Source organism: Anomalospiza imberbis, chromosome 11 (assembly GCF_031753505.1).
Source record: "Anomalospiza imberbis isolate Cuckoo-Finch-1a 21T00152 chromosome 11, ASM3175350v1, whole genome shotgun sequence".
Classification (NCBI taxonomy): Eukaryota; Metazoa; Chordata; class Aves; order Passeriformes; family Viduidae; genus Anomalospiza; species Anomalospiza imberbis.
Genome location: NC_089691.1, coordinates 22,856,263 through 22,881,148, shown reverse-complemented (window position 1 = coordinate 22,881,148; position 24,886 = coordinate 22,856,263). Strand labels below are relative to the sequence as shown.

General features: G+C 51.2%; 1 protein-coding gene across 2 annotated transcripts in view; it reads left to right on the top strand.

Annotated features, from left to right (window-relative positions):
- The window catches only part of PLXND1 (plexin D1), a 68,694-nt gene that overhangs the window by 11,522 nt on the left and 32,286 nt on the right, over positions 1-24,886 (top strand). Inside the window, exons 2-14 of one of the 2 annotated variants that reach the window (XM_068202377.1) lie at positions 5,903-6,079; positions 8,977-9,108; positions 10,825-10,925; positions 11,598-11,727; positions 12,263-12,437; positions 13,898-14,006; positions 14,881-14,983; positions 17,807-17,914; positions 19,727-19,816; positions 20,664-20,757; positions 23,154-23,317; positions 24,099-24,250; positions 24,399-24,498. In XM_068202377.1, the coding sequence (XP_068058478.1) occupies positions 5,903-6,079; positions 8,977-9,108; positions 10,825-10,925; positions 11,598-11,727; positions 12,263-12,437; positions 13,898-14,006; positions 14,881-14,983; positions 17,807-17,914; positions 19,727-19,816; positions 20,664-20,757; positions 23,154-23,317; positions 24,099-24,250; positions 24,399-24,498 (1,635 nt within the window). The remainder of the gene's footprint in view (positions 1-5,902; positions 6,080-8,976; positions 9,109-10,824; positions 10,926-11,597; positions 11,728-12,262; positions 12,438-13,897; positions 14,007-14,880; positions 14,984-17,806; positions 17,915-19,726; positions 19,817-20,663; positions 20,758-23,153; positions 23,318-24,098; positions 24,251-24,398; positions 24,499-24,886) is intronic. The other variant, XM_068202378.1, reaches the window with a different exon arrangement.

Here is a 24,886-nt window from a genome sequence, read left to right as displayed (position 1 = left end):
TGTTTGTTAATCCCTCTGCTTGCCCATTCCTGGTGGATTTGATTGTATAATCTGAAGTATTGTATTTAATGCAGGATGAAGGCTAACATAATAAGCTTGACCGGTCTTCCTGGCGGCATGAAGGATGTGCAATTTTAGTTTAAAAAGTGCTTCTTTTTCATGTTTCTCCACTTGGAGCAGTTCCCCATGCTGTTGCACTTGCTGTTTCAGTGCCCTGCTGGGGGAAGCACTGGTGGGTGCCAGACACCTGACTTGTGTGGAGCAAGGAAGGGGGACCCATGCTGGGCTGCCAGGGCTGGGAAGGGTGTTTTGGGGGAGAGCTGTGCAGGTCCTGCCAGTCACCTGTCCGCATTGCCTTCAGCTTTCTTTTCCAGCTGGGGTCAGCATGACAGGGTTGGGGCTGATGGAGTGATGGTGGCCATGAGCTGGGCCAGTTGTGCCTGGAGGAGGGAGCAGAGGAGATTTATAGGGGAATCACACTGTCAGCTGCAGGCATCCAACTTTAGTGCCACTGCTGGAGCTGAAGCTGGAGCCTCTGAGGACTCGCAGCAGCAGATGGTTGGATGGCAATAGGGACCTGTGGTTGTTCAAGCTGTTGTCAGGCTTTGGCCTCACTGTAGCAGACTGGCTGTGCCTGCAGCCCAGCAGTGCCCTGATCCTGTCCCAGCCTCTATGTCCTCCTGCTGAGGTGGGTTCTGGAAGGCAGCAGCCGAGTGGGCGTACGTGCTGTCTGCCCAGGGCTGCCACTGCCAGAGCAGCAGATGCAGCTTGGGTTTTGCCCTCTGAGATGCTCTGTGATGCTGAGAGCCTCTTCCAGCATTCACACTCTCACACCTCTGGTGGTTTGAGGTCTGTGGCTGCAGTGGAGGTGAGCATGGCTGCTGCTGCTGAGTTGCAGTGCTTTGGCCCGACCCAGCTGTGCCTTTCCCCAGCCATCAGTCCTGTGCTTGCTGTGTCTTGCCTTCTAGCAGTTCTCTGTGCTCTGTCCCCTTCCTTACCTCAGCCACCAGTCCCATGTGAGGCTGCCAAGAGTGAAATTTAGGAGCTGTCAGGAAAGAAAAGTTTGGAGTCAAGAGGAGAGAGAGGGAAGAATGAGTTTTCTAAGAGTGATATCTCCCTGCAGGCACAAGGTCTAGGTGGCTGCTGGGAGCAGAGGGATGTTGGGATAGACCATTACTGGTGTCACATTAGTGACTCGCAAAGTGCCCTAGCCCAGGGCTGGCATTGTGCAAACGGGCAAAACACAACAAAACCCCCACTTCCTCGCTTGAGGAACTTGTGGCCTAAGCAAACAGTGAAAACAGAGTGCAAGTCTCACTTTAAGCCTCTTTTTTGTTTTTTAAGAATGTCTCCTGTGCTTTGTGGATACTGTACTGTTGGTAATTCTTGAGAAAAATTTGTCCAGATTCATTTTGCCAGAGATTCTCAGCCTGAGTGCCTTGACTGGCCACAAGTGCGCATTGATTTGCCTCCTGTTGCCTAAAAAATATGATGGGAACTCTGAGGAGCTCTGTGCTAATGCCTGCCCTTGAGCATCACTGCAGCTGGAGACTGTGTACATCTCAAGTGCCTCAACAGTGGAGTCCTCTTCTGAGATGACATTTTCCTCCAGGCATCCCAAAAAGCCTGGTTTTGACAGGTCTGGTTGCGACACTGCAGCAGATAAACGAGTGATTGTGTGTACAAACTGCTGGGGGACGGGGGAGCTGCGGGGGGAATGCTGGGGGTGTGTGCTTGGTCTGGGCTCTGCCCGACACAGAGCAGGGCTTGTACTCTTCCTTAGCATGATGCAGCCAGGCTGGCTTGGCATCACTGGCTGTGTCCTTTCTCCTGTGCAATATTTCCCCACTGGTTTTTAGCCTGTCCCTACTGTTCAGTGCAAGTCTGTGTCCGGCTATTCTTTTCAGACAGTATCCTAATTATTCTGAATATTGTCTCTGAAGTCAGAAATTTCCCTGAGTCATACCTAAATGTTAATAAAAGCCTAATGGTTTATGTTAAGGAAGACAAGAGATAAAACTAGAGCCCTTTCATTCACAGCCTTTAATGGCCTGAAAATGTCAGTTGTGTGGGAGCAGCTGCCAAATTTTGAGCCTATGAAGATGATGGCTAAGTCCCACAAATCAACAAGTTTGGAGCGGATTATCCGATGCTGGCTGTGTCATTTTCCCAGGACTCCAGGCATGCTGGAAGCCAACACTTTAATCCTCTCTGATATGAAGTCTGAAAGGGGCTGGGCTCCCCTTCTCACTCCGGAGCTCTGGAGCTGCTGCAGTGCAGCCAGCATGGCCTCGTGGAGGGCAGGGGCTCAGGGCTTTCCTCTATGCTGCAGCTTCTGAGTCACAAATTAGCTCCAGCTTTGCTTGAGAACTATTTTTAAGGTCACAAACACAGGATGCAGAAATCAGCGCATTTCATGGTTTTCCTGAGAGCTGCCTCACCACTCCTCTTCCTCCTTCTGTTTCCAACAGACTTCCTTCCCGAAGGGACATCCTGCATGCCCAGGGCTGGGGAGCTGTAATGGAAATTCTGGGAAATCGCTTTTTATGCTCCTTATAGGCCTGGGATAAAGAACTGAACTCACACTGTGAAGACAGCTGAACTCTTGAGCTCTGATGTGGCTGGAAATCTTTTATCTCTGTCCCATTTTGTTTCTGCAATCGCACTCAGGGGTTAATCTGAGTAACCATCCTCTTAACTGTGGCCCCTTGATTTGAATTCATTTGCATCACTTGTGAAGTTTTGCAGCAATAGCACAAATTGCAGTGTGCAGGGGCACAGCAGCATCATGGGGGCCGGCAGAGCTGCTCAGCTGGTGCTGGCTGTGGCTGTCCCCAGCTTGCGCCCAAGAGGCTCCTCATCAGCGACAGAGTAGCAGAGTCAAACGTTTTGTGGGCAGGAGGTTTCAGATCTAGAATCAGCCCACAGTTCTGTGAGTTATTGAGTACCCAGAGCATGTCAAAGAAAAATAGAAGCAATACAGTAAATGCCCACGGGGTGTTTTAAAATGCAGATTATAGAAAGAGATTGCTTTTGGAAGAAAACTTAACATTTGCTCTTTTCCTACTTCAGTATGGGGCAGCTTGATTTAAGGAGTGAGATTTAACCCCTTCCACTTGTAGATGGCCTTCTATTACATTCATGCACGCTGCCTGGTGCCTGCAGAGGGATGTGACTTGGCTGTATCCTGTTTACTGTAACGTGATGGAGTTAGCTGTCCTCTTGGTGCTGTGGGGTACGGGTAGCAGCAGCACAGCATGTCATCCCTTCTTTGGACCCGGGAGAGGGAAATACCATATGTCGCCTACCCATCCGTTTGTTGGAAGATCTGATGTCATTTGAAGAAAGGTGTTTCAGAGGAAGGATGTGTGCAGCCAAAATAAAGCTTGGCCTGTGTTAGAATAGTTACATCCTGTTTACTATGGAAAACACTTTGCACTGATATGAGCTCTGAAATGCATGATTTATAAGCCGGCAGGCGCTGCAGATAAGGGACTTCCCGTGATTTTGGCCACCTGTGAGAAGAAAGGGCCATGTCTTTCAGGCTGGCAGGCAGTGATGCTGGTCCCAGCTCCTGCGCAGCTGCCATAGAGAGAGGTGCTGAGCATCCCTTGGGGTCCCAGCAGGCTGGAGGTCCCTCTGTGTCTCTGTTTCCCTGCAGGAAAGAGCCTTGTAAGCTTCAGGTCATTATGTTCTTAAAGAGTACTGAAAAAGAGCTAGAGATAACCATCCCTAAGACAAGTAAATAACCCCAAGTGAATTTCTAAATAGCTATTTGGGAAGGGAAGGAATCATTAAATAAGAAACATGAATGGCTTGCCATGTCCTCTGTATAGTATAAAAAAAGTTGTGTGGCCCAGTTTCAGAGAAAACATACACATTTAAGAATTTGGGCTGTGGTTTTTATTTTTTACTAGAATGAGATGCAGTAAAACTGCAAAATGCATTTAGCACTGCATCCACAAACTTGATCCTTTCGTCTTGATCCCCTAAGAACAGAGCTACAGCTTTAAATGTGCTGCCTCATTTGGCACTCATCTGAGCATAGGAAGTTTTTCACATCAGGCTTTGTTACTCCGTGTCTGGCACAGCCAGCGGTGGCCACGGGGTCTGGTGGGGCACAGGGGACCAAGGTCAGGGTGGTTTTTTGGAGAAGACCCAGCCTGTCTCTAGTGGCACTGTGGCTGTGCTAGCCCAGCAGCAGAGATATGAGCCCTGGATGTGTCTGCAGCAGCATGATCCCTGTGGGCAGGGGTACGTGCTCATGTGCACAAGTTGCTGTGGGGTGTGACTGCTCTGCTGGGTAGCCCAAGCTGTTTGCTGGGGCTGCTACAACACACCAAGGGCTGGCTGGCATCCACAGCTCCTGGTGAGGTTTGCTGCTGTCCTCTACCATGCAAGGAAGAGGAGTGGGCAGTGCCATGGCCTGCAGTCCCCATGCTGACTGTTCCCTGGACCAGTCCTGGCTGTGACAGGGAGGTCACCACCCCCTGTGGGCGTCTGGAGCTTCTTTTCTTTTGCTGGTGCAGGGACACCATCTCTTGCTTATGCATACAAAGCCCCATCACTTTGCATTCCTTTTGGGGTTTAGCATGTTTCTTCCCCACATCTCCCCAGGAATGTGTTGCTGTGGTGTGGCACCAATCCAAGACACATGGTGGCTTGGGGGCAGATGGGCATGAGGCAAGAGTTGCACCCCAAAGTGGGATGACCCTGCTGAGAGACCCTGCCCAGTCTCACCCTCCTGTTGCAAAGCCTATAGATTTGCTTAATCTTCTGAAGTGTCTGGAGAGAGGAGAGAGCCAAAGCTTTAGCCTGGTTCCATTAATGAAATAATGAAGATGACTAGGGAATTAGCATTTGGGCCCTGGTGTAGCCCAGAGAAGAAGGACTGTGCTGAACACGCTGGTGGTCACCTTCTGCCTGGTGGAAACTGCTTTCCCATTCCCTGACAGATACAGCCTCAAATCCCTGCATTTATTCTGCTTAAATTCAGAATTCTGTCAGCTTCTGTGGCAGTGCTATCTGCCTTATGACTGGATTCAGAAAGTCATAAATATGCTTTGTCCTTGGGGCGTGGGATGCAACCCTGCAGGTGTCTCTTGCAGGAATTTTGTACAGGCACTTCCCACAACTGGAGCTTGGATTGTAGGCAGGTGACCTGCGGATACCTGCTGCTGCTGGAATGCCAGCCCTGCTCAGGAGTGTGACAGTGGAGTCACAGCCTCCCCTAGGCTAAACCTGGGGTGACACTGTGGATGATGTGGTGATGGCCCTTGAAACGTGCTCATTTGAAGGGCTCCAGCTGCACCTGCTGCAGCTCACAAAAGCTGCTGCAGGAGTGACTGCAGGTGAATTGCTGGCAGTGAGACTGCTGTGATGTTCAGGCGTTGTCGAATCCATCCAAGTTGTCTGAGCAGAAATAACATGAGAGTCTCAGAGGATTTGGAGTGAGGGGCTCATAAATCTTGGGTGCATCTTGTCAGGGTAGTAGGAATATGAGGCATCAGTTCCACTTGCAAATGCTGCTGTCACGCAGCAAATGCACTAATCAATTTAGCACAGGAGAGTCAAGTCTGTTGTCTTGCTTTCGGCCAAACAAGTCAAATGCCTGCTCATAGACACAGGTCAGTGACAAGTCCTTAACCACTGCCTTTGCCCCTTGGCACCAGACAGTGAATCCATGTGGCAGCCCTGCTATCAGCCTTGTGCCCCACGTGCCAGCCCTTGCAGGTCAGCTCAGCAGTCAGGGCCAGTTGCATTTTCCTGCTCCGTGGCTCAGCAGCGAGGGGCTCTAGGAAGGCAGAGCGGGGCTCTGAGAAGTCCCCACTGCTCCTGAGGGGGGTGGCAAGGGAGCACACTGATGTTTGTGCAGCCTGTTGATATTTGTGTCTCTCCCTAGCTGCAGCCGGAGCAGCTGGACTGTGGAGCCGCACACCTTCAGCACCCGCTGGCCATCGTGAACCCCGTCACAGCCACCCCCATCTTCACCTACAGTGGCCTGACTGCGGTGGCAGTGGCCAGCGTCAACAACTACACGGTCGTGTTCCTGGGCACGGCCAGTGGAGGACTCCTGAAGGCAAGTGGGGCCCAGCAGCAGCAGCGTGGGGCAGCAGAGCTGGGGACAGGGTGGGTGTCGGGGCTCCCCCTTCCAGCACCTCTGCTCTGCCCAGAGGATGACATCTGTTGTCCACTTGGTTTGAGCACCTGCTTCCTTCAGGCAATGAAAAAGTCCTTGGGTACTGCCATAGCCTGGACAGTGATACATGCCGCCTGATGACTGGGGGCTGTTAATCACTGCTCAGGGCTGCCATGGGAGTAGGATGTTTTTGATAAACCCTAAGCTGAAAATGCTATTGTGCAGCATTGAATTATTAATTGATTTAATTATACTATTTTATTAATTATATTAATATGATTTAAAAGCAATACGATTACACACACACTATAATATAATTTTATTACAATATTTTGTTATTATTTTAATTGTTGACGTTATTAAAATTATTAAAAGCTCTTCTAATAAATTCTCCCTCTGAGGTGCTGGCTTTTGAAGACTCCGTGTAGACAGGGGAATCACAAAGAGATTCTTCTTCACAGCTGAATCCAAAGCAGGTGTGAACCCATGGTGGAGTCTGTTCTAAATAACATGTAAGAGGTGATGCAGGGTGATGCAATGCCCCAGCTCTGCAGCCAGGACACAAGGCCAAGCTCTCAGTAACCTTAGTGCTTGAAGTTTGCCAGAGAAAGTTTTGATTCCAGGCAGCCACAGCAGTCTGGTAAACTGCCAGTATCAAAAGCCCATAGAGAAGAGGGGGAAAAGGCCTGGAGCAGAGACAGCTGATACCTGCTTTATCTCTGCCTGAGGGGACTGATGCACAAGGGGGGATACTGGATCAAAATACTTGGATAGAGGAAAACTTACCCAGTTTCTTCCCTTGCCTCACAGTGCTCCGGGCAGAAATGTGGGAACAATCACAAAGAGGCTCCCTGCTTTGATTTTTGCCCACAGGGGCAGGTAATTTGTGAGGGGGAGGGAGCTGGCGCTGGGCCAGGCGCAGGGGCTGGGGGGCACATGCCACACGCAGAGCAGCCTGTTCACACGGCATTAACAGCTCTGCTCCATTATCATCTCACAGAGACCAGCCTTATCTGCAGTGCCTCCATTAGGGAGAGGCTCCTGGCTACCCTGTGCTGGGATAATTTGCTCAGATAGCTGTAATCTAATTCCACAACACAGCTGCATAACCAGAAGCCCTTCTACCTTTGGGGCTCCTTGCTCTTTGGCACGGGACACAAGGTACTTTGCGTGAGCAAATCATTCGGATTTGTTGCCTGAGAAAAGCCAGCAGAGGGGCAGAAACAGTGTTTGCCCAGCTCCCGCCAGCAGCACTTAGGGCTACCAGGGGCATGTATGGTGAATTAATGCAGTTCTGTGGCTGCAGATGGGCATTTGGTGAGGACCAAGACCACATCTAGCTGTCATGAGAGGCTCAGCAGTGCTTGGGCAGCACAGCCAGGGCACGGTGTGCCAGGGTGTGGTGCCCTCAAGGGTAACGGTGGAAGGGAGGGGTCTGTCCTGGTGTGTGCAGATGTGGAAGGCCACAGATGAGTGCTGTGGTGGGGTTACCCAGGACTTCACTCGCTCTGCTCCCACCGGCACCCAGGGCAGTGCGTATCCTCCAGCCCACCCAGCCTGCTCCCCTGCTGCACCAGGACTGGTGGTCACTGCCCCTCTGTGCTGCTGTGGGGGCTCTCCCCCAGAGCCTGCAGCCCCCTGGAATCCAGGGAAATTGCCTGTGGGAAGAGGGTGTAGGGTGAACCTGCCCAGGAGGCAGAGAGAGCCAGACACAGGTGTCTGTAAACAGCCACGAGGAGCATATCTCAGCAGTGAGGGAGAGAGGATGCAGTGGAGAACGTCAGGGCTCAGTTCATGGACATCTTGGGTTATCCCAGGGAAATAATTTAAATGGACACAGTGATAGTACCCTTTTTCTGTGCTATGTTACTTAGCGAGAAGCCTTCTTCTTAGGGAGAAGCCTGAGCCTGTGCTGTCATACTGGGGTGTGTCAGTGCTGCTCTAGTGTAAGAATTAATTAACCTATGTTAATTAATTAATCCACATTTAGAGAACAGAGGCACACTTGGTCATTACAATTATTGCCTTCCTTTGCTAGTAAGAAGGCCAGAATTTTCCTCACTCCCTTTCTGTTTTAAGCTCAAAAGTGAATGTCACGAGAAATTGTGTAGCCCCATTGTTATTTCCTCGCAGCAATGCCACATTTAATTTACTGAATTTTCAAGTCAAATGCCAAGACATTCAGAGAACTGAAAGGCAGGCTGATGCTGTACAGCCTCCTCCATCACTGCCAGCACTTCTGTTGGTGATTCATGCGGCAAGGTAGGACTTGGCACTCTTGTTGCAGCTGCCATGGTCCTCCGGAGTCAGCAGGGATAGCAGCTTCTTCTGGCTGGGAGTGACAACACTTATTTTTCAAATATGCAGGGAGCAGGAGATGCCATGCTGTACAGCTCTGTTGCTGATTTTCACTGTTTTTCATTAAGTTTTGGAAACTCAGTGTTCTCTGTACAGAATGTGTGTATGAATACAGAATGCCTGAAGGCTGGTGCCACTTGCATGAGGGTAACACAAATGCTGCTGTGACTGCTGGATGAAGCTGTGCAGGGGTAGAGCCTCCAATCAGACACTTTCCACAGGCAGCCCCTCAGAGGGACCAGGGACACTGAGGGTCCTGCATCACTGAGCAGGGCTGGGGCTTTCTGGGCCATGCCATGCCTGCCCAGTGACACAGAGCTAACTTTCCAGGAAAACTCTGTGTGTGCAGCCTGCAAAGTGCTTGACGACTTGGGGCACCACTGAATACCATTCTGGTTTTTATTTATAACCAAGGAGAAATAATCTTCTCCCCTTAGCATTTGAAAATGGTCTCAATGAGTGGCCTCTTCTCTCTACAGATAAACCTGGACAGTACGATGAAGGTTATTAGCAGGAGATCCATTTTGGTGGCTTATGGAGAGCCTGTCCATCCCATCATGCAATTTGACCCTTCTGATTCCACTTACCTCTACCTGATGACCTCTTACCAGGTGAGATCTTCAGTCCTCAACAAAACAGTTCTTGGAGCACAGCACGCATTTGATTTAGCTCAGAGCTGGGAGCAGAAAGGGTCAATAAGATTTTCTTTAATGGTGAGAGCCAAGATGTTCAGATTATTGGCTGTCACTGGGCTTTCTGGGGAGGTGCCTGTCCATTCTCCTGTGCTGGGTGATAACACCATGCAGCCCAGCTTATCAGGTCTTTGTGGTGGTCAGGTAAAAAGAAGAATGAAAGGTACTGAAACCGATTGCACTTATGGGAGTGCAGAAACAAGCACAGAAATAAGGAAAGGTTGTTCCTGTACAGAAACCCCAAAATGACAGTACATGGTCTTTAGGGAGGCTTTCAGGAGATCCTACAGACAAAAAGTCTGCCTGTCAGATGTGGTTCCTGGGGAGGCTTCTGCTCAGTGCTTGGCAGGAGGGCTCTGCAGAGACCTGGAGAACTGCAGCAGGTACAGACAGGTGGTCCCATCTCCATCAAGTTAACACAGTAGGAAGATGAGAGCTGAGCGCTCCAGGCACTGAGGGTTTGTCCTGAATTGCATTTTAATCTGTCAAAACAGATGCACAACCCCAAATGTTACACGTTGTGTTTGTATTTTCCGAGCTTTAATTCCCTGCAGATTGGTCATTATCATTTCACAGACCCCTCCCAGGAAGCCTCTTTAGCTGATGGCTCTGACTGTCTCATCTCAGCCCCTGGCTGGGCTGTGCCCTCCGCTCAGGCTGATCAAACAACTGGTGTGGTGCTCATGGTGCCTCTTCTGACTGCTTCTTTTCCAATAAATCTGATGAGTTAGTTTTTCTTTGGTGGAGTTAGCATCCTGGGAAGCTCCCCAGGAGCTTGGCAGGGTTGGGGTGGGGTTGCTGAGCCCCACAGGGCTGGGGAACAGTTGTGAGTGAAGTGGGGCTCTGGCCAAGGAGCCTACAGCCTGGAGTGTGCTTGCCTGGTGGGAGCTCAGGGCTCTTGGCACCTCACATTTTCAGTCCCCCCTGTTCCATACCACTCAGGTTTCCTTCCCAAATGTTTAGAGATCAAAGGAGGAGAGAGCAGAAACCAACACATGCTTTCCCTTCCAACTGCTCCTGCCAAGTGAGTCCCCAGAGGTACTTGATTTTTTCACAAATCAAGGTTTCTAGAGTGGTGCTGCTTTCTGGTCTTTGTGTAAACAGACAGAGAGTGCTGGGCTCTGTCTGGAGAGGAGCTTTCTGCAGGTCTGGGTGAGAGCTTTTCACAGAGAGGGACAAGCTGTGAAGCTATGTCCATCGGACTCCTCTGAAAGGTGCAGTGTCACATTCTGTAACCTGGTTTCACATGGCTCCTGCCATGGCACCAGCTGAAAAGGAGCAGCTCAGCCCAGCCTAGCTCAGCTCAGCTCAGCTGGCTGCAAACCCTGTGGTTTCTCAAGCCCTAGGGGCTTGCAGCCCCTGGCTTGGACAGGCTCCAGGGGCCCCGAGTGGGCAGGTGGCTTCTTGGGCTCATCCCCATGCCAAGTGGCCATGGCACAGCTCCAGCTTCCAAGCCATGCCAGGGATTGCTCCTGTGGCGTGCTGGGTGAGTTTGCTCCAGGGGAAGGGTGTCGCAGCCCAAGGTGCTGGTGTCTTGTCTCCAGCTGCACGTGGCTGTGCGGCTGCGTCCTGGCCGGGCGGGTGTTCCTGTGGGGCTGTGCCACGTTTGGAAGCAGCTGTGCTGTCGTTGTGCAGATGACACGGGTGAAGGTGGCTGCCTGCAGCCAGTACTCGACGTGCACGGAGTGCCTGGCCGCCGCTGACGCCTACTGCGGGTGGTGCACGATGGAGACCAGGTAGGACCAGCCATGTCCTGGTGCGCTTCAGCGTGTCCTTTGGCCCTCAAGCCTGGGCAAGAATTTCTGGTGCCTTCTGTATTTCCCCCCAGTCACACTACCAACAGTCTTTTTCCATTCCTTACAAAATACGTGCTGTTAGAAACTATTCCATCCGGCCCAAAGGGTTGGGATGTTCTTCAGAGCCAGGATTTCACCATAGCTGCATTGTTATGCCACAGGCACTGCCAGTGCAAAGAATCTCTTGTAGGTCTCAAACCTTGGAACTGGGAGAACCCACACCCTATGAAAGTCCATGTTTTGCCTCTGCAGATCTCATCTATCAGTAGAAGACAATCACATGCAAAAGGGGATATTCAAAATTAGATTCCACATTTGCAAACTGAAGATGTCGGACAAAATGTCATTCTCTCCTCCTGAGTTTGGGTTCAGCCTGGCCTTTTGCTGCCTTCCTCAGTCCTGCTGCTCCACTGGTGCTGTGGGAGTTCATGTTTTTATCATGGCAAGCAGACCTTTAAAACATACCAGCAAATGTTACGACTTAGCTGCATGGATGAAGGAGAAAGATACAGACACAAGATTTTCTCAGGAGCTTCCCTCCCAAGCAATTCAACAATTTTATTACCTGTTTTAAAACTTATCAACCACAAGCTGTTCCTCTGTTTGTTGCAGGTGTTCTCTGCAGCATGAGTGCACCAACTTCACCGGGGCCAACTTCTGGGCGAGTGTGAGTGGAGGAGTGCAGCAGTGCCCTTCCATGACCATCCTGGAGCCTGAGATCAATATTGACAAAGAGAACCCGGTGCGTTTGCTGCCAATTCCAAATCAATCTCCTGCAGGGTCTGTAGAGCCACTGCCTGCTCCCAGGCTGGAGCAGTACGGCTCCTCATGGCTTGGATGTGGGTCAGGGGGATGCTGAGCTCTGCTGCATGCTGCTGCATCAGGCCAAGGCTCTCGGGGAGCTGGGGGTGACCTGCTGCACCCCGCAGCCTGAGCCGGCTGGATGCCAAGTCTGTAGGAAAACAGCACCCTGAGCTGAGCCTACAGGCAAAAACCACCCAGAGCTGCTGCACCAAACACACAGGGGAGGGTCGCAAAATTTCAAACACAATCAGCTGCAGACAGCTGAGTCAACTCATTTCCTGGTTTTGTGTTGTTGCTATTTTAAAGTATTTTAATTATATTTTAAAGGTTTTTATCAAAATATTATTTGTTTCAAGACAGACCCTGTCTGTGGGCTTGTTTTGGAGTTGCCTGCCTCTGAAAAGCTTCTAAAATGTCGACAATTTTGAAATACAATTTTCTGTGATAATAGCTGACTTTTTTGTCTAATATAGGCCCTGATAATACAAATAAATGGAACTATCCCGAACTTGAATGGAACAAATATTTCATGTGACTACGGAAACAACATCCACACTGTAGCCAGAGTTGCTGGGGATTATGTGAACCAATTTATTTATTGCAGTTTGCTTCCACACGAGAAATATCCAGCATTTCCTGATGACCAAGGTATGTAGAGGCAAACAAGCTGCGTTCCTTCTAACCACTTTTGTGGACATAGTTTTTAATAGGCTTTATTTATTTTTTCAGTTGTATGTGCAGTTAACACATACAGGGAAGAAAAGCCCAACGCTGTGTCTGTTTTACAGGGCATATGACTCTGAAGCATAGGAGTTCCACCATCTTTACATGAATTTATAGCATTTCAAATCTATGAATTTTTGTTTTAAACATCAGAATTTAAATGCCAGTTCATGTACTTATTTTTATCTGTTTTGAGCTTCTGCTTTAGATTTAGTATGTACTAAGCCAAAAATGTTTTAGCCCTGGGGAAATAATGTAGTTTTTTATATTGATATTTTCAATGTCAATATAAACACACGCTGCCTTTCAGAAGAAGTTCTGGAGGAAGAGCGAGTGGGTACCTAAAGGAGCCCAGGAACTCTTAGCCCCATTTTGCAATCAAAAGCCAGCCAGAGGTGTCCAGTGTCCCCTGCTTTCCGATGGTGCCAAAGGGGATGCGGGTCTCGAGGCTCCATGGAGCTGCCTCCAGAGGAGATGAGCACCTGCAGATGAGGCTGGAGTCAGCTGAGCTGCTGGCTGAGCTGGCCAGATCTGAACTGGCCACTTAGCGATGCAGTCAGCCCCTCTCAGTGCCTTTGGAGAAGTTTGATGCTTTAGTCCAGACTTGAGTGCTTGTAAAGTTTTCACCCTTCAAGGCTGGAGTGAATGTGCTATTGAAAATGGCTGACTTCAGTAAGGGGAGAATTAGCTAGTCCTTTTGAAAATTCCACTTTTCCTAGGCCCATTTGTAAAGCTGCATTGCTTTCCTCCCAAACTATCCAAAGAATGGGAGATCATTAACAGCTCTGTATTATTGGTTTCAGCAATGTCCAAATGAATTTCTGGAATCCAGTGCGCTGATTTATTCTCTGTATTCTGAAAGAGGCATTGTTTCTTCTCCCTGGTGCTTATATGGCAAAATTGCAAAGGAAAAGAAATAGGCAATTTTGGGGGGAGGGAAGGTAGTATGGTGTGTTGACCAGCCAAAAAAGGGATTTCCGCTCTCTGCAGGTTTGTTGGCACAGGGAAAGTGAGCGGAATTTTAAAGCATGATAACTAACATGTTTTAATTACCACATTTTAAAAATTATAGTTTAACACCAACTGTATGTGAAGACAATAATTAAATCTGCTAATTAACACTTGCATAACATGCTGGAATTTTGTGCTAAAAGTCACCATGTTCTTTTTTGTGAGAGTAATGTAAAGTGCTGATTTAGGAGGGTAGAGCTGAACGTCAGAGGAGAAAGGATGACTGGTCCAAGTTCTGAAATGCAGCTTGGAGGAAGCCCTAGAGAAAACAAATCATATTTAGCCCTTGTTTTCCCAAGGGTCTCTCGTCTACTGAGTGTGAGCGTGAGCAAGGGGCTGTTGCAACCCAATATTCTTTGGCTTGATTTTCTCAGACCACGTGATTGTCGAAACTTCTCTCCGGGTCAACAACAAAAACATAATCCGGGCCAATTTCACCATCTATGATTGCAAAAGGATTGGAAACATTTACCCGAAGAGAGCGTAAGTGGCCGCAGTGTGCAGGCAGCGGAGCCACCACGGGCAGGTGGTGGCAGGGCGAGGGTGACAATGGGGCACTGGGTGACAGTGAGGGGCAGTTTGAAGCGGGGAGGGTGCCAGCACAGAGCTGGACGAGGGTCCTCCTGTGTGGGGTTAATGGGGGAGCTCAGCTCCTGAAAGTAGGCGGCTGGGGGCCTGGGCAGGATTTGGCAGGACCGTGGGAGATGTGATGCCAGAGGAGGGTCCTCAAGCCATCTGGACATGTTTGGTTTCTTTTAAACATAAATAATATTTTTATATAAAGCTTGTTCTGTTAACCCTTCAGCAGCAGAGGTGGCCTCCCCAGCAATCTGTGGGGCATTGGGGAAGGGAGGGTCATGCTCTCTTGCTCCTTCCAGCCCTGGGTGGAAGCAGTCACATACCCCCATCAGCTGGAGGGGGCTCTAGTGGCTCACACCAAAACTCATCCACCTCTCAGGAGCATGACATCAGGACCTGACCACAGGGCCTGCCAGCGCTCCCATGTCTGTGTAAACAGCAGAGAGAGTCTTAGTCAGGTCCAGCATGCCAGGCTCCTCAGAGAGACAGATGAGGGGAAAGAACATTTTTTTGAGGGAGAAGCGTTTTTTGCTAAGCAGGGGAGGGTGGCTCTCAGTCTGCCATGGCCTGAGGCCAGGCAGGGATGCCCGGGGGTGATGGACTCTGGCCACATCCCCTGCCAGCTCCCAGGGAAAGGAGAGGGAAATCCAGCACCTGCTGTGGGTTTTTCTAGGCATCATTAAAGGCTGAACAGTGTGAAGATGGGTTGCAGGGCTGAGGTGTGGCCCCTCTGAGCAACCTATACTCTGCTTTCCTCACCTTGCCTTTGCCATTTCAGGTGCACCAGCTGCCTCTCCGTCAGGTGGAAGTGTCACTGGTGCCCCTCTGCCTACAGCTGTGTCTCCAACCACTCACAGTGTGAGGATGTGCTGCGGGTGGAGGTGAGGCTCGTTCAGCTGCTGCTTGGGCTCCGTGCCTGCTCCAGCAGTGGCCAGCACTCGCTGGCCATGGCTCGTGCCCTGCTGGGCTTGGGGCACCCTGCTCAGCTGTGTTCAGGAGGGGGATGTGTGCGCGTGGCTAGCACCGTGCTCTGCCGCTGTGCTGTGCCGAGCCGTGCCTGTGGGGAGGCTGGCCCAGGGATTCAGCTCTCCTGGTGCCTCCTGTGGGCTCCATCTCTTGGCTTTCCATGACTTCTCATACCTGGAGCAAGGCTGCTCTTTCTCCACATCCTGGGCCACCTGGGTTTGAGTGCAAGAAGAAACAGCCATTCTCCACCATTCCCTTGGCTTTGACTCGAGGTTGCTTTATGTTAAAAATGTGCTGGGGCACCACTAGGGTGCTCACCCAGAGAGCAACTTCCAAATTGCAGCTTTAATACCCAGAGGCTTAGAGTTTTCCTACTACTGAAGTTTAAATTGAAGTTAATTTAAATAAAATGGGCCTTTTAGCAATCAATCTGCTCTAGATCCAAGCCAGGCTTTTACACTGTAAATTGAATATCCCTTTTGCACCACTGCTTTTAACTCAGGTCTCCAGTGCTCCCCATGCTCATCATCGAGAGGAGTTTGGCCCCGTGTCAGATGTCCCACCCTCTCTCTCAGGCTGAGCCCAGGGCCAGCCCTGGCATCCACTCTCCTCCAGTGGGGAAGAGTGCAGAGCATGGGGGTGGAGCCGAGGCCAGCACTTACAGCTCCGGATCCTGTAAACCCCTGGGAAATGGGGATGGAAAAGTCCCTGCCAGGTGGCAGCTCCCAGCAGCACAGGGCAGTGTGTAGTGTAGGGTCAGCTGTGCCTGCCTGTGCATACCCAGGTGTTTTGGGGAAGCATCCTCTTCTTTGTCCACTTCACAGGTTTCAGTGTCTGGCATTTTCTCTGGCTGGCTGAATGGGTGCTGGGAAGTTGAAGACCATCCTGATGGTTGCTCCTGTTGGGTGTCTGTCCTGTGCCAGAGCCTGGGGAACCCTGCAGGGGTCTGGCACATGCTGCTGTTGGGGCAGTGGGTGCTCATGCTGTGTGCGCTGCTGGGCACTGCTGTGCTGCTCGTGCCAGGGACTTGGGGGTGTCAGTTTCAGCAGTGACACTGGGTGACATCAGGGCTGTGGGGTCACCTGGGGACTGCCCTGGGTTCGTCCTTGATTAGCAAAGGACTATCTCCTTGGATCTCCTGCTCCAGAGGTACAATTGGGCTGGATGCTGACCTGCTTGGGCATGTTTGTTTTCTTTCTGTGCCTCCTGCTGATCTTGTGAGCAGGAGAGGTGCTCTGTAGCCCTGGAAACATGGTGCTTTTATTGTGCAGTTGGAGCTTTTGGTAAACAAACCATTGCTGGCGCGGCTGCACCTGAGCATGGCTCTGCAGGGAAAGCTGCATCCTCCTGGCTCCACCCGCAGCATCTTGGACATTCTGCCCGTTTCCTCTGATCCAGATGTGAAGGATATAGTCAGCTGGAAGCTCTATTGCTGGTGGCTGGTGAACAGCAGGAGAAGGGGCTGCAAGATGACAAGTTAATCAGTCCTCTAAAGTGTATTTCTCTGGGAAGCTGTGCCAGCTCTGATGACATGCAAGTACTCACCTGGCCAGGGGAGGTTTTGCTTGAAATTGTAGCTGTGCTGGTTTTATTTTAACTCTTTTTATTTCCTTGGAAGAGGCTTGGGACTGAAATCTCTCTCCAGTTGTTTGCTTTGCTGTTTTGCTTCCCATATCACGTTCATCTCTGTTATTTAATCTCCTTGTTTAGGCAGCACAAACTATGCTTGGTTAGATGAGTGTCTTGACAGAAGTGAAATATTTTTTCTACAGTCAAGCAGGCACTTCCAGGTAGTTTCCTGACCCCTATCTAGGTCTGGGGAGGCCAGGAGAGAAACCTCTCCTTGCTGCATGTCCAGTCCCAGGGATGTGTCTGGCTGCAGGGATGTGTCTGAACAGGCATCCTAGCACTGGGAGGGCAGGCTTGGCCTCTCCTTGGAGCAGCAGCAGCAGCACTGGCATCAGTGGAGCCACAGCAGGATAACCTTTAATGCAAGCGAGAGAAAATCTTGCCTGCTGCAAATGATTCTGCATAATGGACTGAGTATTTTGTTGTCTTTTACCCCAATGGCTCCACTGTCACAGGCATTACTCTGGATGTACCCTGGGGCCATGCACAATCTGGCTTCATTTTTGCTGTAGTTTCGCAGTGTGATTTACGTCTCATGAGAGAACAGGACGGGTTTGTCACATAGACTGGAATTCTGAGTCAGCTCCAGTGTCTGAGACATCAATTTAAAACAAGAACAAAAGTAAGGAGACAGATGACCTTTTAAAATAATTTTTCAGCTTCATTTAAGCCTTTTCACTGCAGCTGCCCTACTACTGCAGCCCCCTCACTGAAGGCCCTGTAGTTCCTCCTACCCTCTGTCCCTGCACACGCAGCCTGTGCACTCCGCAGCGCCGCTGTGCAGGTGGAGACCCTGGAGCACAGGCTCTGCAGGTGCTGGCAGGAGTGAGCAAGGCAATGGGTGTGACACGGCTTACAGGGGGTAGGAGAGGGTAACACCGGTAGATCTGCCATTGGAGGTGGCAGTGCCTCCTTTCAGAGTTATTCTGGCCCTGTCACGGCCAGAGTGGCGGCTGAAGTGCAGGTACACGGTCACTGTGCACCTGGCAGTTCCCATTTCCCAGTGAAATGAATCTTATCAAGGACCTTCATGGTTCCTCTTCTCTTGTTGCTGAGGATGCTCAGCATGCACCCAGCTAACCCCTTTTTTGTCTTGTTTTTGTACCCAGCAGAAGAAAATTGACTGTCCTCAAATAGTACCTGCCCCTTTGGAGCCGATGCCCACGGGTGTATCTCGGAACATCATGATCTCACTGGCCAATGCAACTTTCTCTAAGGTAAATGAGTTCCTAAAGGCAATGGGAAAGTTTGGACAGGTGTTTGGGGGAAATAAAACTCCCTGTTCCCTTGTGGGTGTTTGCTCCACCACAGAGCGTGCTGGTGTCAGCTCTCCCAACCCCATCCAGCCTGGCGCCAGTGCCCGCGCTGAGGAACAAAGGACACAGCTCTGAGTGGTGGGCAGGGAGCCCTGTCTGAGCCACAGTGTTTGAGTACAGCATGGAAGCATTGTTTAACTTCAGATTGTCACTGCAGAGCTCATTTGGTGTGGAAATGTCCTTCGGGTCATCACTGCAGAGCTCGTTTGATGTGAAAAAGTATTTTTTGTGAAATTTTCTGACATGTTAATTCTAACAGCAAAAAGCAGGAGTGGACATCAAATGGTGCCTTTGGAGATGTGCTGCATGCCAGAAAGAACCAGAGGGATTTGGGGCAAAGAGGCTGAGCACTGGGAAAGTGCTTGAATAAGCTCTGGTGTTTGTAGAAAGCTGCCCTGAGTAATTTTGGCTCAGATCAACAGGGCTCATGGGGCCACATTTGCCTTGCCCCTGCTGATGATTCCAGCATTGTGGGCAGCCAAATGGCTCCTTGTTCTTCAGGAGAGGAGAATTTTGGAAGTGCCATGGAGCTGTTCTGGCATGCTGGAGGGTGCTGCTAGAGGCTGTGGGGGCACCACTCCCACCACACCTCCTTGCCCTCAGCACAGGGGCAGAGCAGACCCTCGTGCCTGGATGGGGTGGCCTTTTCCTGCACAGCTCCAGCCTCCAGGAAGGAGGCTGTGACCTCTGCAATCAGCAAAACAGGGTGAGAAATCCTTCTTCCTGTCTGGATGCTGGAGGTGGCTGAGGAGGAAGCAATAGTGCATGGAACCCACAGGAAATGGAGTCAGCAGGAAAGGGGCAGCAGGAGAGGCTCTGGCAGTCTGGCTTCCTTCCATCACCTCCTGCTCATTGTCCCAGGGTGCCGGGTAGGATTTCTTCTCCTTCCCTCTCTGGAGGAACTCATGAGTGCTGCTGAAGCTGGGAGCCTCAGAGACATGTGCCCCAACCCTTTGCTGTAGCAGGAACACTGCATGGGCAGGGACATGAGGCCAGGGCTCTGGGCAGCCTGCAGAGCCAGAGCTGCTTGGGGGCAGGTGATGCACTGGGCAAGATCCTGCCTGTGTGTTTGCTGAGCCAGCAGCTGCCTGCCAGGAGCCTGGTGCTTCCTTCCATGTCGTTTATCAGATCTGCCAGTTTTCAAAGGGTAGTTAGACCTCAGTAGTGGTGAAGCATCAACTGCTTGGAGATAGGATTTTTTCCTGCAGGATGTGGGTACAGCAATAATTTGGTGCAGGATATCATCCTTGTGTTATCAGGAGAACAGCACAGAAGTTTGTCTTTGAACCTGTTCTCGGCTGGGTCCTCGTTTGAATTAGAGATTTGCTCAGTGTAGTTGTTGGGAGGAGGAGGAGGAAGGTAACTTTGAGCCCAAATCTCCGACTGGTTTGGGCTGGTTTGGACAAGGTGGCCTGGGACAACGCTGGCTCTCAGTCTGTGCTGCAGCATGAGTTCTACACACCTCGGCCCAGAGGAGCTGTTGGGGTTACAAGAGTCCAGCCAGGCACATCTGGTCTGTGTGTGCTGTGGGCCAGGCACAGCTCCTGGTCTGCACCTTTGGTGTCGGGTACTGATCTCCTGTTTGACTTGGGCAGAGTTCAGGTGCCAGTGGCAGAATCAAGGTGGGACATGGACCCTGCTGATCGACTGACAGACAGAGAACTGCACTAAATGGTTGTTGCAGCCATTCTGCCCTTGTCTTCCCTCTCCTAGGAGACAGCTCTGGAGTGCCATTTTGGGACAGACAGGACATTTGAAGCCCGGTGGGTGAACTCCTCTGCCGTGGAGTGTGTACATGTGCTGGTGAGTCGAGGGGTGAGGCTGCCAGCCCTGCTTCCTCCAGGCTGAGGATCAGGTCTGAGGGCAGGCAGGGTCTTACCCCCAACCTCCCACCTGGCAGTGGGACACCACTTGCTCTCTCCCGTCCATCTCTCTCTCCTGCATTCGCCCTCTGGGCTCTCTGCATGTGCTGATGCTGGCAGGGCACACACATGTCACCGATGCTGTGTTCCCAGCTCTGTGGTGATCTGCAGTTGCTCTGGTCCCCGCTCCCCTGGGGCTTGGGAAAGAGCTGCTTGTTTACCTTTCTAAAGGGGAAGAGTTTAGTTCAGACAAAAAAATTGGCCACTTTTCAGGATTGCTGTTTCTGTAGCTTTTACTTTGAACAAGGAATTGGCCTGAGAAAATGCTGTGATGCTCACTGGAAAGCAGTGTGTGGTTGCCGGAGGGCAAACTGCACCTGCAAAATGCAGCAAACATTTGGGCTTTCACCAGTAGGAACATTGCAAGTGGCAGCTGGAGAAGAGCACTTTCCCGTCACATCACCTGTATCACAGCCCCACACTGAGAATGTGCAGACAGTCCTGGCTGCTCGTTTTCCTGTCCATTTCTGCTAAAAATAGCAGCAACCCAGGACTCTGTGCTCACCACGATATGCACTGTGTCCTGGTGCCCTTTACTGGGACTTCAGCAAAATTATTAAAACAAAACAGCTGTCTCACTTCTTCTGCTAAGGATAAGACCCTTGTGTCTGGAGGAGCAGTGGTCAAAGAAGCCTCACAAGAAAGGTCAATCCATGGGGGGTGGGTGTGTGTATGTAACCTCCTATTTCACTAAATTTCATAAGTTTTTGTTTGTGTTTTGTGTGCAGCTCCACACATCAGAGAAAAGCCATCGCTTCCCAGTGAACCTCCAGCTGAAGGACAAACCAGACAGATTTATTGACAGTCCGGATATGATGACAGGTCTGAGTTGAAAATATTTTTGTGCTTCTCTCATCTGGTTGGCGTGAACAACTCTCAAACCTGGGCAGAGTTCATGGCTGCAGGAGAGAAACCATGGCTCCAGTGGGCACAGCGCACTTCCTTCTCTCAGGCACATGAAAAAGTGTATTTACCCAGAGTCACCCCCCACGAACGTGAGTTTAGAGTGGCACCCACACATCCCAGACAAAGTCAAGCCCCGCCTTGAAGTGCAGCTCAGGTCTCACCTGTCAGCGGTGCATGGTTCAGGTTACCTGGTGCTCTCAGTCACAGCCGGGATGTGGGCTAGAGAGGAATTCCTCCCTGGGAGAGGAGGGATGGGGCAGGGCTCTTCCCTCAGCTCTCACAGGAGCATGGCATCAACGTTCCACATGCTGTGAAAATTGAGTCCTTCTTTTTGCTTCCTCTGCTGAGAAGGAATAAAATGTGTAAGCACATTTCACCCCTGGCCTGTTCTCTGTCTCTGCGAAGAGTGGCTGGATTCCCAAAAAAGCCCTTGCTACATCAGCAAACTGAGGAGGGCAGGCAGTCAGACTCGAAATGAGTCAGACTCAGACACGGTAGCCAGGCAGGACGAGCCCAGTGGGTCAGCCACGGAACCGGGCTGGCACAGCAGCTGCCACTCGCTGCGTGGCCGAGGTTTGGCAGTGCCCCTTGCCAAGGGCTCTGGCTGGAGGCAGCATTCCCGAGGCTCCTTTGCCTCTCAACAGTGTCAGCAGCTGTGGCAGAAGGGGCTGATTTATCTGAGGTGCAGAGGAGGATGAGAGCCCAAAGAGAGCTTTCCTTTGGAGGATGGCTGTGACAGGGAGAAAGACGCAAGCACCAGCACCCCAGTGACCAGGATAGAAAGGTTTCCCCATGATAAACCCCTGTGAACAGAGGAGGATTATCTTGCAAAGTGAAAATACCTGGAAATACCAGCATAGGCAGGCATGAGGTCTGGTTTCTCTGCAGAAAGAGGAGGGCATAATTTTGCAATACAGTGGTAACCCTGAGGAGGGGAGTGGGACACGGGGTTTTGGCTGTGTAGAAGACTCAGTTCTCTGTGTGGGTGGCGCTGGGAGCAGGAACCACAGCAGAAAAAGTGTGGTGGAATTCCCCTCCTCCTGCATGGAGAAGGAGCTCGTTTACATAGGCCATGATTGCATCCATCGGAATTGGCCAGAATATTTGGAGTTCCCACGGGACTGTTATGCTGCTCTGGCTCCTCCTCGCTTTGCTCAGGCTGGTGTGAGTCACATTAGAGAGACTGCTTTGCATCAGAGATCTGCTAGACAAACATGAGCATCTTTTTAAAAGTGTCTTTAATGAAATTGCTGATGTTATTGTTTATTATTTCAACGTTGATTAGCTTTTACTGTACACTCTGTTTTGATAGTCCATTGAAGGAATACAAGCTGTGCTATTTTGGAAAACCACCCAGTGTAATCTCCTGGGGAGACTGCAGATGACATGGAATAAGCTTTTTTTGCGGGGAATAGGAGAGACCCTCAGTACCAGTGATGTTTCGTTAGCATGGCACAGGCAGAGTGTTGGTGCTGATGGAGTTTCATTAGCACAGCGCTGCAGAGCGTTGAGGCTGAGGGACTCATTAGTTACTCAGGAAGCGCCTTAAGATGCTCCTGTGAGCAGAAGTGCCAAATGTGTCTGTTTCTGTGTTTTATGTGCTCCTGCAAAGTCTCCTGTGGGGAAAAGGGTGTGAAAGCCATGTTTCCTGAGCATTTCTGACCATTACCTCCGTGGATACCCACATTTCAGTGGCAGAAGTCTTGAGGCTGGAGAGGAAATGTAACCCAGGGCACCAGCTAATGGAGATGTGAAGGCAGTATGAGAAAAACAGATGGAAGTTGAGCTGAGCAGATCTGAAGGGAGAAGAAGTCAATGAAAGGGGTCTGTGGTCACAGGGGGAAGGACAGAACTGTAAACACTGTACAGAGCACAAACTACCCCATTTTTTGTCAGTGTGGAAGCAATGTGATTGTTTTCCTGGCAGGATGGAGCCAACTTTGCCAAGCAGCTTCCCATGTGGATGCTGAGAGTTGGAAACATGTACCATTAATTGACAAAAGGTTCCAAGTTTGGGTGTTGCTTGTTTTCCAAGGGGGAGAAAAAGGAAAAGAACGTGCTAAATTATATTGTAGTGTGAACAAGCGCCCAGGCCTTCTGGGAAGCCTGCAGGATGGTAGCCAAGTGCTGCCTCGTCTCGCTGTGTGTGCAGACTGCTCCGCTCATCCGCTGGATTTCAGATTTTACTGGATTCATGTAGCGGGCAGGTGGTGGGAGTGGGGGGGCGTATGTGTTGGATTGCCTTAGGCTAAGCAAAGCTGTGCGAGCCTCAGGCCTGGAGCTCATGTTGTCTGTTGTCTCTGGTGGTTCAGTGGAGGTGTACAACTGTGCGACTGGCAGCGCCGACTGCTCCCAGTGCTTGGGGAGGGAGGACCTGGGGCACCGCTGCCTCTGGAGTGAGAGCAGCTCCAGCTGCAGGCTGCAGACCGAGCCTCCACAGGTCTCTGAAGTCTGCCCACCTCCTGAGATTCGCAAGGTAAGACCCGAGGGCAGCATGCAGGGTGCTCGCAGTGTGGCGTGGCGGGGCGTGAGGTGGCGGGTGGTGCCCAGGGCTGGGACTGGCTGCACTGTGCTGCCTGGAGCAGAGGAGGATCTGCACATTGTCCCTGGCACAGGACGGGGTCAAGACCAGCACTGAATTATGCACTGACTTTCTATGCTGTCAAGTCACCTGGTGCCAAGGACATCTTGCTAGTGACAGGATCCAGTCTTCATCATGTTAGAGGGAAAAACAACAGCAGCACAGTCATGGCCAGTACCCTGTCCTCTCGCAGCACTGGGATGTTGTCTTGACCAGTACTCTGTCCCCTCACAGCGCTGGGGGCAGCAGCTGTCAGGTGAAACCAGTGGTGTAGGAGTGGGTTCAAAGCTGGTGTGTGGAAGAAAGCATGTTTCTTCCCAGAGGTGTTTGCAGCTGAAATGATCCTTGACAAAACCCCACTGCCCAGCACAGCAGAGAAGTGTGATGATTTCTCCTCTGCCAAGCTGGAGCAAGGAGACTCTGGTGTTGGGTGCACTGGGCAAGCAGAAGTGTGAGGAGTGATTCTGTCTGCTTCACAGGGCTCAGGTGGTGCTTGGGCACCAGGATTGGCTCAGGGATGAAGGCCAGAAACTCCTGGTTCTCCCTGACCTGGTCTAGTGGAAGGTGACCCTGCCAATGGCATGAATCATAGATGATCTTTGAGGTCTCTTCCAACCCAAACTGTTCTGGGATCCTGTGATGCTCTGACTTTATGACCTGCCCCTTGGTGCTACAGATCGAGCCGTTGCATGGGCCTCTGGAGGGGGGCACGCTGCTCACCATCCGCGGGAGGAACCTGGGCCGCCGCTTCAGCGACATCCTGGGCGCCGTCCGCGTGGGCGGCGTGCACTGCGCCCCGCTGCCCGACAGATACGTCGTCTCTGAGACGTGAGTTGGGGGAGCTGGGAGGAGGGACCATGACCCCTGCATGTCCCCGGCCCCTGCCTGTCTCTCCCTGTCCCCGAGGCCAGGCAGAGGCCAGCTGCTGCTGCTCCTCGCCCCTGGCACTGCTGCCATCTGCCTCGTCCATCCACAGAGTCGTGTGCCAGACCGGAGAGGCTCCGGAGGCGTTTTCGGATGTGGTCACGGTTAACGTGAGCCGGGAGGGGAGGTCCAGGGAACGGTACTCCTACGTGGTAAGTGGCTGTCTCCTGAGTGTTCCTTTGGTGATTCCTGTGCCCCTTGAAGTGGGTGTGCAGCTCCCCACGCCTTCCCCAGCTGGCTGACAAACAGGAATGTTGGGGTCCTTAAGGAGCTGCTGAGGTGTCACCTTACCTGTGGTCACCTGTGTGGGGTGTGGCAGGACCACAGCAGGATGCTGGCAGCACAGCCATGCTCCCAGACTCAGCTCCTGCAGGGGTCTGTCTCATCCCAGCTCTATTGACAATTCTCCTGCTATAAAAAGGAACTCAGTTTTCTTCTACCTCTTTTGCTGAAGTGTTGTTACAACCTGTGAGATTTTTTGAGACTTGTGAAACCCCTTTGTGCTGTGTAAGTTACATTCCATAAACTCACATTGTTTAG